The sequence below is a fragment of the Ambystoma mexicanum genome, chromosome 3p (genome assembly GCF_040938575.1).
Source record: "Ambystoma mexicanum isolate Mex_15411 chromosome 3p, UKY_AmexF1_1, whole genome shotgun sequence".
Lineage (NCBI taxonomy): Eukaryota > Metazoa > Chordata > Amphibia > Caudata > Ambystomatidae > Ambystoma > Ambystoma mexicanum.
Genome location: NC_090925.1, coordinates 161,878,792 through 161,894,148, shown reverse-complemented (window position 1 = coordinate 161,894,148; position 15,357 = coordinate 161,878,792). Strand labels below are relative to the sequence as shown.

Below are 15,357 nucleotides of genomic sequence, written 5' to 3'. Positions count from 1 at the left end.
TTAACCCCTTACCGCCTCACTCGGAATGACCCCCTATGTATTCCCATTGTTGCCACTGGTCTGATAACCTAGCCGGAGAGAGTGCTTGCCGATTGCAGTTTTGGTGGATAACGCATGTATCAATCTTGTCTGATTTGCTGGGAACAGCTCCTGTTCTCACCATGAGGAAATAGGCATTGTTCAGCTCTGCTGAGTCACGCGTGCGAGGACTGCAGAACAAAGTATTTCTGTCCACAATTATGAGGATTTTATTCTGGATTTCACTGGTGGCTCACTGCCTTGGGAATCAGGAATTTTCTACCCACCCTTTTCCTTGGCTGCAAACACCATCCCCGTACTTCGAGCTGCAGGGCCTGCACCTCTCCTTCAGGGATGTCATTTCACCAAAATGCCAGGGGTAGCAGAAGTGACATCACATGACCCTTGACCCCTGATGACATCACAGAAAGGGATGTCATTTTACCCCACCCAGAAGCGATATCGCTGGAAGCGATGGAACACGACCTTTCACCCGTTGACAAAACAGGAAGTGGCATCACATAGCATGTATCGTTAAGATCAGTGTGTATAAGCCCCTATTACCAAATTACTGTGAATGCAAGCAGACGTCCATGACCAAATGATAATGATGTGTTATTATATAGCACTTACGCTTAAGCGCTTTATATAGAAAAAATATACACCCAATATCACCCAACCTGTGTTAGTACTCATTTATCAACCTCAGAAAGATGAAAGGCTGAGTTGAGGCATTTAAGAACAGACTAAATCAGTGACTCACCGCCTTAAGTGTGCCTGAAATAAACCTTTAACGAGTCTAGCAATTATTGTATAGAATTCCAAAAAGACACATTATTTGGTATTCCTATTCTTTCTTATTTAGGGTCAATGCTGAAAGTGTTAGACTTGTGGCACTCCTGTTCTTATTTTTCTTCTCTTTTTTTAGGGACTGGAACAAGAAAGCCAGCCACTCCAGAACTAAAAGGGCCACATGGTGCTGGCCACAGCCCAGGAGCTTGCATTACAAAAAAAAAAAAATATATATATACATATATATATTTCTTTTAGAGATCGCAAGGGAGACCACAGAGGTCACAAGGGAGACCTCAGATGTCGCAGTTGCGACCTCTGGCGACCCCTAAATGACGTCCCTGCTCTCCTTCCATGTATTTGAGGCCTGTGGTTTCATGTGTATTCACTACAATCATTCTATGGTTTCTTTTCCTATGCGTCCTAATATCTTCTTAGAGGTTAGGGTCCTTATATGTCCCTGTTGTTACTTATGATTAGTCGCGATGAAGCATTTGCAAGCTTAATCCACGTATGTTTGGCTTTCTTGCGTTTCTGCATTTAGCTAAAGAAAAGAAAAAACTTTGGCAGGATGTCCATGTGTCCGTATTCTATCTACAGAAGGTATAAGCATGTTCTTCTTGTATGCTTTTGTGTGTCTGCGTATCTTCAATCAGGAATGCAAATTTGCTTCATTACTAAATCTGCTATGTCGTGTTGCCACTAGTGACGTCATCACGGCTGAACTTTGTCATCAGTCAATTTGGTCCATCAGTGAGGTACCTGTCTCCTCGAAGCTGTCAATAGGGTATGGCTTGAAAGGTTGTCTGAGAGAGTATCTCTTTGCATATATAGGATACACTGGTGCGCCTGGTGATTGGCCAAACAGCGAGTTACATCTTTCGTTCTTCATTCTACGGGTTGACATTTGTGTAGGGGACATGAGGGCCATTCCAGGGATTGCCTCCTTAATACCAAGTCATGAATGATGTGAAGGGTGATGGGAAAGTAAATGTCAGTTATTGGCAACCCCAAACTTTCTGAAAGCGGTTCTTGATATGGCCCACTCACGTTTCAGCTAGACACAAGGTACAACTCAGACCCAAGAGCAAATCCTGAGTAGGTTCCTTTGGCCCGGTGTCTACCAGAAAATTCAGAAGTACTGTCTAGATTGCCCCATGTATCATATAAATTACCTTGTGGTGAATAAAACTCTCATTCAACCTCATTGTAAGATCTCTGTACCTGTCTCTTGATTTGGGATGTAATTTGAATATAATATTGTGCAGCAGCTGTCCTGAGACTTTTCCTTGTAAGCCTTGTATTCAACTGATTTAGTGCATCAATCAATAATTCAGGGATGCTCCATCAAGTAGCCATGGTGATGCTCTACCAACACTTGTCTTCTATGCCTGTTCCAGAGCTACATGCGGTCTTCAAGATGTGATCCATATGGAACAGCAGGCCACCACAATCGGACCCAGAAGAGAACTGCTCTCAAGCTGATCTCTTAAGGTTAACGAATTTACGTTACACCACATTGTTATTCATTTGTATGGCACAAAGAAGGCGTAGATTGTAAGATCCGCCGCTCAGTTACCCATTTTTAACACAATTTAGAGAAGAGTCTGCTTTATTTAATGCTAGGATTTAGCGGCTACGTCATTATTAAACCACATGAAAACCAAAAAGATCTGTGCGCCACTTGTCATACCCCCACCTGGACAGGTGAACGGACCCCTACCTGTGGCACTGTGCTCAGTATGCAAATGCAGTATTGTCAACAAAAGAAGGGAGGTGGTTACTCAATGTTTCAAAGCAAAGATTGGTGAACACAATCAAGTGCAGATGTTAAGATGATACATACTTAGTAAAGTGGTTGCTACATCAGGGTCAAGCGTTTCTGCAAGGCAGCCGGAAGCTTGGTGTACTGTGCTGACTCCTCCCCTAAATCCTGCATGAAGCCCCCATAGTATATTATTAACTTCTGCACCGTCTTTAAGCCACGTTTGGCGTATTCTCCCATACACTTTGTCAAGATCATCCAGTAATGGCATAGGACAATAATTTACAGGGACAATCACGTTCCCTTTCTTGAAGATGGGGACTTGTTCCGCTTTTCTTAAATATGCAGGTCCCTAACTCTGGGCATTTATTACATTGAAGAATATATGTAGGTTCACCTTTAAACAAAAGAGTGTAAGGCGCGTGCTGGCCTTCCCAGGCTTCTGGGCCATTGAGGCGATTTAATGCTACTTCCTTCACTGAGATGGCTTGCTTCTCCGAAGCATCATTCAGCTGGAATTACAGCCAGAGCCCCCCCATGCCTGCCCCTCCACCACACACGTATATAGCTCACTAAAGTCGGCTCGCCAGGCTAATTCTAGAATATGTGTCTCGATTGTCGATAAAGCACCAAAGTGGCCCTGAGCTACTATGTGCCAGCAATCCTGCGGGTCCTTCTTTATCATGGCAGTATGTAACCATTTCCAGCTACCCACTATGCTTGATATTTTCTCTTAGACAATCATGGCTTTGTAGTCTGATCTTTACTGACATGCACGTCCTTCTGCGCCCACCCTTGGATGGCACAATGATTCCATTAGCTCATTCTTTGCCAGTCTGAAATCTTTATAAAACCTCAAAGTCGTCCTCGTAGTCTCTTTTAATTACTCAACAAATCTTATGACATGGACCCGAATAATTATCTTGCACTAATACTGTCCATATTGCCAAGCTATGTTGAAACTGACCCAGTTAATCAGCTATTGCAAATGTCAATCCAGTTTCAGCAGAACAGCGTTGCCATAATAAAACACAATATCATCACGGCATCTATGTTTCTCAGAAGATTGTGATGCCAGTCTTCACAAAGCCACACGGGCATGCGAATATGTATTATGGGCCAGCAGTGGCATGGTGTTTTTTTAAACAGGCATTGCAATATTATGGAAAGGATATCAATACATCTACATTACCCACAAAAACATTGATGCAAACATCAACAATTAGACAATTAGATCCCCACAAAAGTGATCCTTATCATATTAAATTATACCCTGATTTGCCCGATGTCACCCTCATTGCCCCAAGTTTTGATCTATCAACCCCATTGTTCCAAGAGCTCTCCCTTTGCCCACATATATGTTTGTTTGTTTGTTTGTTTATTATTTCTAATGCGCCATAATACCCTGGGGTAACAAGGCGCAGCAGTTACAGGAATTTGCGAGGCTTAGTTGCGACAATAATGATATATACATACACATATACACAAAAATGATAGGAAAGGAATATATACATATATACAGGTTAACACATGTGAATACAGTATGTCCAGATGGCAGAGAGGGGTGCAGGTCTTTGGCTCGGTGTGTTTAGAGGGCTTGCGTCTTCAGCCAGGAGATCATTTTGGATCGGAAATGTTGGTAGGGTAAGACCATTCTGAGAGTAGGCGGTAGGGAGTTCCACAGTTTAGCCACTTTCACTGGGAAGCTGTTGCCTCCTATAGTGGAACGTTTGTAGTTGTTCTTGTCGGTCTTTGAGAAGTCTGTCTGTGGAATCTGTCAATCAGGTATATAGGGGCAGCGTTATTGAGGGCCTTGTGGGTGAGTGAAGCAGTTTTTAGGGAGATTTTATCTTTGATGGGGATCCAGTTGTTCTGTTGGCTATATACTGAGATATGATCTCTTCTAGAGATGACCTGAGCCGCTCTAAGTGCGTTATTCTGGAGAATTTGTAGTTTACTGATAGTGGCTTTGGGGGACCCAAGATAAAGAACGTTGCAATAGTCCAGATGGGACAGTATAAGGGCTCTGGCAAGGGTCAAGCAGCTAGTGTCATATAGAAAGGGTTTGGCTGCGCGGATCAATTTGCATGTGTAGGCCGTGGAGGAGGCTAATCAGTTCACCTGTCTATTGAAGGAGAAATTGGAGTCCAGATAGAAGCTCAATGTTTTAACTTCATGTCCCACCCTAATAGTGTTGCCATCAATCATGAAAGATGAGTAGACCGGGCTTAATTTCTTCAGGCTGGCAGTGGTGCCCAAGGTGATGAGTTCGGTTTTATCATCATTCAGGCATAGACTGTGTGTGGCCTCCATGCCTGGATGATGATGTACACTCTATTCAACAAGGCCAAATCCTTCCCATAATCTCCAGAAAGCGGAAGGAGGATCTGGGTATCGTCTGCATAGATAGTGTAGGTGATACCTAGATGATCCAGATCATCGAAAAGGGGCTTAGTAAATATATTGTACAATGTGGGGGAGACACAGGATCCCTGTGGTACGCCACAGGTGATGGGTATGGGGTTGGCTGCATCTATAGGCGAGAAAACCCTCATGGTTCTGCTGTTAAGGAATGATCTAATCCATGTAATGGCCTTGGTGGAGAAGTGGGCAGATGTGTGTAAGTGTGTGCATAGGACAGAGTGGTCAACCAGGTCAAATGCTGCAGCGAGGTCGAGGAGGAGGAGTAAGGCAGCTTGGCCATTATCTCTGAGCAGATCAATCTGTGTTTTAAGGTCAATAAGGGCTGTCTCGGTCCCATGTTTGGGGACGGAAGCCTGATTGTCTGGTTCCTAATAGATGATGTTCTTCCAAATACCTCTGAATTTGTACATAAGCGACCTTGTCCAGGATTTTTAGAAGGAATGGTACGGTTGTTATGGGTCTGTAGTTTGTGGGCGTAGCCGGGTCAAGTGTGTCTTTTTTAGTAGGGCTAATACCCAGGATTGTTTTAGGTTGGTTGGGATGGATCCAGTGGAGAAGGAGGCGTTGATTAACTTTGTGATGAATGGGGAGAGGTCGCGGGCAGTGTCTTTAATAAGCTATGCCGGGCATGGGTCTCCCTGGCATTTAGATGATTTCAGCGTCAGGATGATTTTTTCAACTTCAAGTGTGGTCACTTTGGTGAAGTTGAAGCAGGTAGGTTCCCTTGAAGTCTGCTTTTCAGGTGATTTGGGCAAGTAAGGGTTAATCCAGGAGGCTTTTTTGCAGGATATTTTGTTTTGTAGGGTAGCGATTTTGTTGGCTAGGGCATTTTGGAATTTGGTACACCAATTCTTGTCTTTGATGCAGGTATCTGGAGGTGCTATGGGAGATTCTACTTCTTTGAGTGTAGAAAAAAGTTCCTTCATATTTGATTTAGATTTGAAAATACGGGAATCGAAGGAGGTACGTTTTGCTAGGAAACTGTCTTTTTTGTACAGGGCTGCTAGTTTAGTGAGTTTGGTTTTGTTGGCTGCAGATGGGTCTTTTTTCCAAGTGGCCTCACAGTTTCTTTTTTACTGTCTTAAGTTTTTAAGGAATGGTGTGTACCATTTGTTCAGAAGGATTTTTGGGCTTACTTGGTCTGAGTTTCAGAGGGGCAATAAGGTCCAGGGAGGTGGACATAATTTTATTATATTCCTCGACTAGAGTCTCAGGAACCAAGTTCTCACGGAGTGTGTTGAGTGTAGGGAGTAAATTCGGGAGGAGTCTCTCCTCACTGATACTCTTTTTATTTCTTGTGAGTGTGGGTGGAGCCCTACTGGTTGGCATGGGTGGAGGTCTGGTGGTGGAGAGCGAGAATGATACCAGCAGGTGGTCAGACCAGGCGAGTGGTGAGATGTCGGTAATGTTAGCTAAGCAATTATAGTCAGCCACCCAATCTAGTATTCTACCTTTGTCATGGGTTTCCGACATCTTTGGGTAAATCCTAATTCAGTGAGGGTATTAAGCGTGGTAATAGCAAGATGGTCTTCAGGGTCATTGAAACCCATGTTAAAGTCTCCAAGGGTGAGTACCTGAGTGGAAATCTTGAGGTTGGTGGATAAGATAGTATTAAGATCCTCATCAAATGTGCCAATTGGGCCTGGAGGCCGATAGATCACATGGATGTTGAGGGTTTGGGCATTAGTAATGGGAATTTTGACTGAAAGTAGTTCGCAGGAAGGGACATTGATGGTAGTAGCTAATCTCATAGTAAGACTACATTTATGAATAATGGCAACACCACCTCCTCTAGAGTTGGGTCGGTCTTGTCTCAAGATAGAGTAATTTTCAGGCACTGCAAGCATGAGCATAGGGTCTGCTGCTGGATGAAGCCATGTCTCCGTGATAGCAAGGAGGTCAAGGACTTCTTAAAGAATAAGGTCTGCAATTTCTGTTGCATGAGCTACTAATGATCTAGCATTGATCAGGGCTCCCTTAATTTGGGGGCTTATTGTAGTTGTGGTGGTTGTGGCCGGAGTAGATTCCTGTGTTGTTTTAGTACTGCTCTGGTTGGTGGGACAGGGTGGAGGTTTATTATAGTGATTCTGGCATAGTTTAGGGCTGTTTGGGCTGGTGAAAGTGGAGCTTAGTCTAAGTGCGGCAGGCATAGAACGGGCAAGTGGCTCGTGGATTTTAGCTAGTCTGGCTCTAAGTCTTCGGTTCCTGTCTATGGTGGGGCAAGGGGCACTAGTAGGTAGCCCTGGAAGTACGTCATTTATAATTAGAGGTGAACTACTAGTTGCTTTAGTATTAGGTATGGCTGAGTGCATAGTAGTTAGATGTTGAGGTGGCATGATAATCAGTGCTATAATGTTTAGGAGCAGGGGGCAGGCAAACAGGCTACTGAGCAGGGGAGGCATGCTAAATGGTTATAATAGGCGAGTTCATGGAAGGTGAGTGGTCAGGTGCTTAGGAGAGATACTTGTATTTTGGCAGATACAGTGACTGGATAGTTGTTGTGCACATGGGTGGCACTTGAGGATGGTCTGGGGCGGGATGCTAACAAGCAATATTATCCTCTCATGCAAGATAGACATGCATCATGAGCAACCTGAAATCAAATAGGCAATTGGCCGACATGATATAAGCTAAGCGATATCTAGAATAGATCTGAATTGAAGCAGCAATTTACATTGGCTAACAGGCAATGATGGCCTCTAGGGCGAGATAGATAGGCAACATAAGGAGCCAGTAATCAAATAGGCAAATGGCAACATGATATAGACTAAGCGATATCTAGAATAAACTGAGTTGAAACAGCGGCTTGTATTGGCTAACAGGCAATAGTGACCACTAGGTCGGAGTAAATGTGCATTATGAGCAGCAAGAAATGAACAGCTTGAGTCGAATAGGCATGGAGGATATTGAGACAATGAGCAAGTCAGCATGAGCAACATGCGTAATAGCGCAAGCAGATAGGAAATGTGACGTGAGTCATGCAGGTACTAGGAAAGTCAACACCAGCAGCGTTGAGAGGATGGGAGGTCTAAAGGTCAGTTGGGAAGCATTGGGAGGCATGCAGTAGTGGCAGGTAGATTGGGTGGGTGCACGTCAGCAGGTAGCTCGCATTTGTAAATACCAGTACATTTGTGGTCATAATGACGTCTAACGCAGGCAGTATTTAGCGACTTGTTGCAGTATAAACATACATGGAGAAGTATACCGATTACAATTAGTTGACAATAGTAAAGGTACTGTTCGAGTGCCGATCGCACTGTGGTAAGCAGGAATTGCAGAATGATAGCGGAGGGTGGGCAGATGTCTGTGTATACGTAGTTAGACCGTTGGAATTGGCACAATAGTGAGTTCAGTTATGGGTCTCACCGTATTATGCAGAAGCAAGATGATAGGCGCACTGGAGCACGACCAGGCTCGGTCAGGCTCAGTCACGGGGGGGAGCCTTTCTCTGTTGCCTTCGTCAGGCCGGCTTCGCTCGCCGGTGCACCCTGATTGGTTAAGATGCAGCAGGCAACCAATCACCGGGCAGCAGGCTTCTGGGGCTTCACAGCAAAGCAAAGTGGGTGAGAGGAAGCTGCGACGGCCATCTTTAAAAGTAAAAAACCTATATGTGTTATAGCCACAGGTGTTGTCCCATGTCACTGTCGTTGCCACTGTATTCCGATTGCCCCCTGATTTTACCCATGTAACTCTCTTTGCCTTAGAATGCCATAGCTCTGTAAAGCGCTCTGTTGCCTCTCGAAGCCATGTCTGCGCGCAATACATATCATAATAATAAAAATGTCCCCATTGCTCTGTGCATTGGCCCATGTCACTACCTTGGCCTCAGTTTTGCCCAATATCACTCCCATTGCACCAAAACTGGAATCTATCCCTTATTACCCTCACAGCCCCCAAACGCCCACATTACCCCATGAACTGTCCATGCCATTCTCATTGCCCCTGGATTTAACCCATGGCATTATGTCACAGAGCTTCCACCTTGTCCACTGGCTTGGTCAAATGGCACGTTTGTTACCCTCATGTTTGCCCCATGCCAATGTCATTGCCCAAATCGCTGCTCTGTTGTCACTTGCACTGGGTTGGAGGAAGGGGAGGCATGAGCCACTGAGATTCCACCACCTGCGCTGTTGGCTGGCCAGAGCTGCGGATTGTTAGAGCCGAAGCATCACTGGAGGATAAGCATTAGGCCTGAGCTCTGTATGATGGGAGATGAAAGAGCGGCATGACTGTCGGGGTCGAGTGAACGGCTGATCTGGTGCCTCCATGATTGTGTCTGGGGCTGAACAGTGGAAGAGGAAGAGGCATAGATAGGGCACAGCCTGATTAGGCAAGGCCCACCCAAAATCAATAAATGTCCTCTCAGCAGTGCTGTGTGGGCATTTGTAGATATCAATGGCGCAGCAGCTGAGAAACAGGGGCTGCTCTCTGGCTCTTCTACGCATGTCAGGAACCAAGATGGCCTCTATCCTTACTGGATCCTGTCTGCATGGACCATGGGAGCCGGAGCCTAGAGAGCAGCTGAGGAGGAGCATCATGTGAGTCTGGGGGGAAACAGATAAGGAACAAAAACACATTCGTGCCTGCGTGTGTGCGAGGATTGTATGGATGTGTGCGTGCATGTATGTGATGGGATGTCTGTGCGACTGTGCACACGTGTCTATGTATGTGGGGGAGTGTCTGTGTAAGTGCACATGTATGAATGAATGCAGAGTGAACGGTATGCATGAGTGTAAGGGTGTAGAGGAATGAGAATGCATAATGAATGTTCTGGGTGCTCTTGTGGATAAGAGTGTAGCTGAATGGGTGCATGACTGCTTGGTGAATGTGTATGATAGTGTGTGTGTGTCTGTGTGTGTGTCAGTGTGTGTGTGTGAGTGCGAGGCTGGTCACCAGGAAGGCATGAGAGCATGAACATTTTCTGGCAGGAACATTGCATGTTTTATCGGAATCTTTGTGTAAAGCAAAGCCAACTTGATGATTGTTATTGTGTGGAGGAGGTGGTGGAGTTACGGAAAGGTACTACACTGGGGCTTGTATCCTGGGTCTTTCCATACTGTGGCATGGAATTCTGTACTCACATCACGGACAAAGCCATCATGGTGACTGTTCTTACACGGGGAAGGAAGGGCAGTTTCCTTGCTGTGCCATGGCATTTTTCTACTAGTGTCAAGGTCAAAGGCAACATGAGTGTTCTTCCATGGGGAGGAGGGTATTTGTGCAGTCCGCAAGACAATACTATCTAACTGTGGCCCAGCCTTCTTCTCTGGCATTTGAGGGCAAATACAACATGAGCGTTCTTATATGGAAGGGGGAGGGCATTGTTGTAGCCTGCAAGGACGTTTTTTCATATTGTGGCATGACGTTTTGTTGCTGGCATTAAGGCCAGGCCAACAGACGTTTGTTCTTATGTGAGCATTGTGGCATATATTGGCAGAGCCAACATGAACATGTTTTGTTATAGTATCATTACTGGCATTATGGGAAAAGCAAACATGAGTGTGTTCTTATGTGTGAATACTGGCATATATTGATGCACCAGCTTGCACATGTATGTGCACAATCAGCATGAAAATGTTTGTTACACTGGGAGAGGACTGACCTATAGTGGGCAAAGGCATTATGACAATGCATTGGAAAATGTTTATGTGCATTGTTCCTGATGGATTTTGTTTCCATATCTTAACATGCAAAACCGATAATAAACTATGGGCCTCATTACACGGTAGGTGGTAACCATGGCGCTATTAGCGCCATGGTAACCGCCAGTATTTTACTGTGTCCGCCTTGATGGATGGTGGAATTACCGGCCTACTCCAAGGTGAGCGGGGCCGGTAATTGCCCATTCACCAAAGCACTTCCCCATTCCCATTTTTGCCCCCTTAGGGCTCAATGGGAATGGGGAAGTAGGTAATTACGGTACCGCAAATTGCGGTACCGTAATTAGCACCAAGGTCCCTTTGCGGGCCCGTTCCTTAACGGCTGGTAAAACCAGCCGTTGAGGCGGGTCCGGCAAAGGGACCTCATAGTAAGGCGGTAAGGGTTTACCGGTACCGGTGCCCTTACCGGTACCGGTAAACCCTTACTGCATACCGTGTAATGTGGCCCTATGTGTCTTTTTACCTAATTTGTGACAGAAAGTGTACTGTAAAATACACCATTTTAATCCGTTATTTAAAATGTTTTCTCCAGGAGAGAACCCCTCATACTACACTTGGTTGGTTGGGGCTTCCTCGCTATGCTATCATTATTATTATTACGGTATTTATTGACCGTGGAACTAACTTCAGGAATCAACGGAGCGCTCTTCAATCAAAGGAGGAAGAATATTGTGAGGCGAGCAGAGAAACAGAGGAGTGAGTAGCCAATAGCAGTGGAGGGGGAAGAAGGCAGTTTGTCAGCAAGGGATATAGAAGAAACTAGGGGAGGAAATGGTGGGGATCAGATCACCCAGTCGTATGTAGGGTGGGGAGAGTGGAGGGTGTGTGGACCTAGGTGTTAGGGAGGAGCCATTTCCTGAAGAGAAAGGTCTTGAGCCCCTTCCTGAACTATAGAAGCAAGGGGCGAGTTTGATGTTGACGGGGAGGAGGTTCCAGATTCTTGGGGCATAGACAAAGATGGCCTGTCTTGTGGTTCTTTCTGTCCTGCACTGGTGGAGTGCAAGTCTACACATGTCTTTACATCTGGTGCATCACAGGCCTCTGGAGATGCTAGGTTTCTCAGGGAGGTAGCTTGGGGACTTGAGGGTGACAGCCTTGTAGATGATGTCGCAGGATTTGAAGATGATACAGGCTTGGAGCGGGAGTCAGTGCAGTTCGATGAGGGTCGGTGTGATGCGGTTGAATTTGCAGAGTCCTTTGATGAGACTGTTAGCCATGTTGATTGTGTTTTACAAGGGAGAGAATGTTGCACTGCTAAAAATGTTGACTGTGCATCAGTGAGGGTGCCCTACTATTAGACATAACAACCGTGATGATGATGATACACTGTTGCAAATTCTGTAACGACTGTGCATCAATGAAGATGTTCTACTGTTAGAAATGATGATTGTAACAAGGTGTTCCACTATTAGCAGTATTAACTGTGCTCTGTGGCGGTGAGGACGTTGACTGGGTAACAGTGATGGTGCTCTGCTTTAGAAATACTGACAATGTAACAGTGAGGGACCTTGAGTGTTATAAACAATGACTAACAGTGACACAGTTTCATGTATAGCAATACTGACTGTGTAGCAAGGAGGGCTCTCTACTGAGAGACGTTAGGCATGTTTCTGGTCTAGCATCCCCTTGAGTGGATTCCTCTTCCATTTTATTTAATTTGTTTCCACTCTATTCATCCGTGTTCCATTGTCCTCTTTTGGTTTATATTGTGATTTCTTGTCTTTCTTCTTTCCATTGCCATAGCACATTTTCCAGCGTCAGGAAACCCCCTCAGGTGTACTCTTCTTATCTGGTGTACTCTGTTTATCTGGTGTACTCTTGGCTATAAATGAAAATAGAAATGGAAATTGTCCCCAGGTTTGTTCCATGTCATTTCCATTGCCCCAGAACTTCCCAATGGTGTCTCCTATCACTTTAACGGCCCCAGACCCGTCCACGAGACCCTCACTTGCTCACATGCCTGTTTCTAAAGACCTGTTACGTTTCCTCCTTACCTGACCTCATGTCATTATTACTACCTCAGGTTTACCCTTTTCATTCTTATTCTCGACCACCTGATGTTATTGTCTATTTCGCCATCTCTGTACCGCATTCCTCATCTGCTACCACCCTGACCACTGTATCTGTACCACCATCGTCTCCTAATACTCCCACCTTCACCACATGCCCAGTACCACCTTCCTAATGCTTCCACCAGCCTCTCTGGGCCATCTTCCTCTTCTGAGATTACCACCTCTGACACTTTCTGGGCCAATCAAAAGAGGTCTGAAGAGCATGGATCAGAGTCGACAGACATGCAATTACCCTTTCAGAAAGTCTGTCTTTTGGTGGTAAGATCTTACCTCTGGCATCCCTGCCGCACAGTTACACTGTCTTGACTCTGAGCCCTACCACAGGATCAGATCTTTCACTGGGGTACTTATCTTCTGCTAGGTAGGAACCTGTATCTCTTGGTTTGTGAATGAGGAGACCTCCCCTTGACTGGTACAGCATTGGCTTGTACATTCATTGGCAGGTTTCCATTAAATGGTGCAGCATAAGAATGTGTTGGGGACATAAAACAGAATCCGCACACTGGAGCCTCTGAGTGAGGAAGTCTCCATACGTGTCAAACAAGGAATGATATGTGGCAACATTTGCTAAAAGTGGCTTTGTATTGTTGAAATGTCTTTGTTGTAAATTAAAGATGTTATTTTTTTTTTGCATAGTGTCTTATCTGTGTCTTACTCTCCTTCACGCCCTACAGGTTCTCGCCTTTGAACACAAGCCAGGTCGAAAGCTGCGGCGCCGTAAAATCATCTAAATTTACATCAGACAGCTGCCAGTCTTCACTTGTATGTGTCTGCAAAAAGGATGCAAACAAGACTAAGCCACTGTAAAAGAGGGGTCTGGTCATCACAGCTGCATCAATGATGAACAAGACATGCCCACCAAGTCAATCATCAAGCATCAAATGCATCTATTGCAGTTCAACTCGGACAGAGCGGCTGGACTACTCCTGAGACTGAAACCCTTGACCGCATTCCTCCAGCAATCAAGTCTCTGCATTGGCCCCCCTTGAAAGAGAGAACAGGCAACATGTCTCTCTGCCTCATTCACTGGGGCATCACAGGTGGTGGTGCCTCCAACCTCTAATCTTACATCAAGAGTTAAAAACCCCCCTGTGGGAACTATGATGGTCCTCTCTGAGAAGGTTGTCCGACCTTCAGAAATAAAGACTCCAACAGTGGTCCATCAGTTCCAGTGGTGCCTCGCTCCATAACAATTTTCCGGTGAACTTTGGGGTGGAGGAGAGCAGATGAGAAGAAAACTCATTGTCTCAGACCAGTTTATCCCATGGACTTCCCCTCACTTTAAGGGCACCCTCCCTCCGGAAGGGTCACTCCTTTCCTTTGGAATTTTAAATTGGGGTGTCCTCTCACTTGCTGGAAGCTTGGCAAGCATTATCCATGCACTCTTAGAATGTGTTTACTAGTCTAGCTTTTACACTTGTCAGTCTCTAGCGGACCTGCTCATCAACGTCACCTTTTCACCCTTCCCTTCTTACTTATAACCATCCAATTCTCCCAAGAACTTTGACAAACCTGTATTTGTACATCTCCTTTTCTCTGTAGACCCCTACATGTGCCTTACATTTGGGCTGACCCAAAGTAGTGTTTTTATTGCAACACACCCCTTATAAATAAACAATGCGTAAATGAACCCGTTTACTGTGCAGCACTTGCAAGGCTAGTCCCCTGTCTAGAATGTGACTGGTGGTGGACATATTGTTCATAATTGCTAGACTCATCCCATGGTAGGCAGGATTCTGCAGCTCAGCAGGTAAAGGCCCCCTTCCAGCAAGTCTAGAGTAATTGGCAGGATTCACCACAGCAGTTGCAGCTCTTCATAGCCAAGACTGAAGGCATTGGCAATTTTTCTGTAGTTGAAATGAAAGACCAAAGAAATATTGAGGCTTAGTACCACAAAATAAAATACGCCAATCACGGGTTCAATGATACAAGTATCTTTGTTTCTGCACAGATTCAAAAGCAAAATCAGATAGCTGTCTGGGCTCCCAACAGTGTGTACCAGCAGACACCGTGAGTTCTGGACATCACAAAGCTTGCATTATTTATACTCTTTTCCCCAGTCCCGGTTACATTTTCCAGCCCCTCTCCAAGTTACTTAGTTGCTAGAGTTCATGCCCAGTTCACATGACAAATACAGCAATGTTGATTTCAGGTTTAAGACATGTTTCTCTACACACAGAATTCAATGATGATACACTTTCTTCTGTTCGGCCATGTAGAGCTTTCCTTATTCTTGAGCTTAAAGTAAGTCCAGTTTGAAGAGGTGAACACATAGGGTTTCTGCCAAAGCACACGGTTTTAGTTACTTAGCATTCTGTTCCGTTGTTTGAATGAGGATGAAGCTGTGGTTGCAGACAACACTTAAATTGCAGTTCATTTTGGCTACAAGGTTTCTTTGCCCAGAACAAACATTCTGCTTTAGGCAGCCTCAGCATGTTGACATAGTCCAAAGATCACTTAGCTCAGCTGAGGCCGGAAAAACACATGGGGCCTCATTACGAGGTAGGAGGTAGCCATGGTGCTATAGCACCATGGCTACCCCCTTACCACATTCCGGGTCCGGGTTCCCGAAATAGGGACTTACCGGGTCATTCCAACCTTGGAGGATACGGTAAATCCCCATTCT

At 45.2% G+C, this 15,357-nt stretch overlaps 1 protein-coding gene across 2 annotated transcripts in view; it reads left to right on the top strand.

The window, feature by feature from the left end:
* Positions 1-14,361, top strand: part of LOC138580196 (killer cell lectin-like receptor subfamily B member 1B allele C) — a 258,928-nt gene extending 244,567 nt beyond the window's left edge. The window contains exon 6 of one of the 2 annotated variants that reach the window (XM_069650537.1): positions 13,406-14,361. In XM_069650537.1, coding sequence (XP_069506638.1) covers positions 13,406-13,538 — 133 coding nt within the window. In that variant the 3' untranslated portion in view covers positions 13,539-14,361. Of the gene's footprint in view, positions 1-2,210; positions 2,317-13,405 lie in introns of those variants that run through there. The other variant, XM_069650538.1, reaches the window with a different exon arrangement.
* Positions 14,362-15,357: the final 996 nt, after the last annotated feature.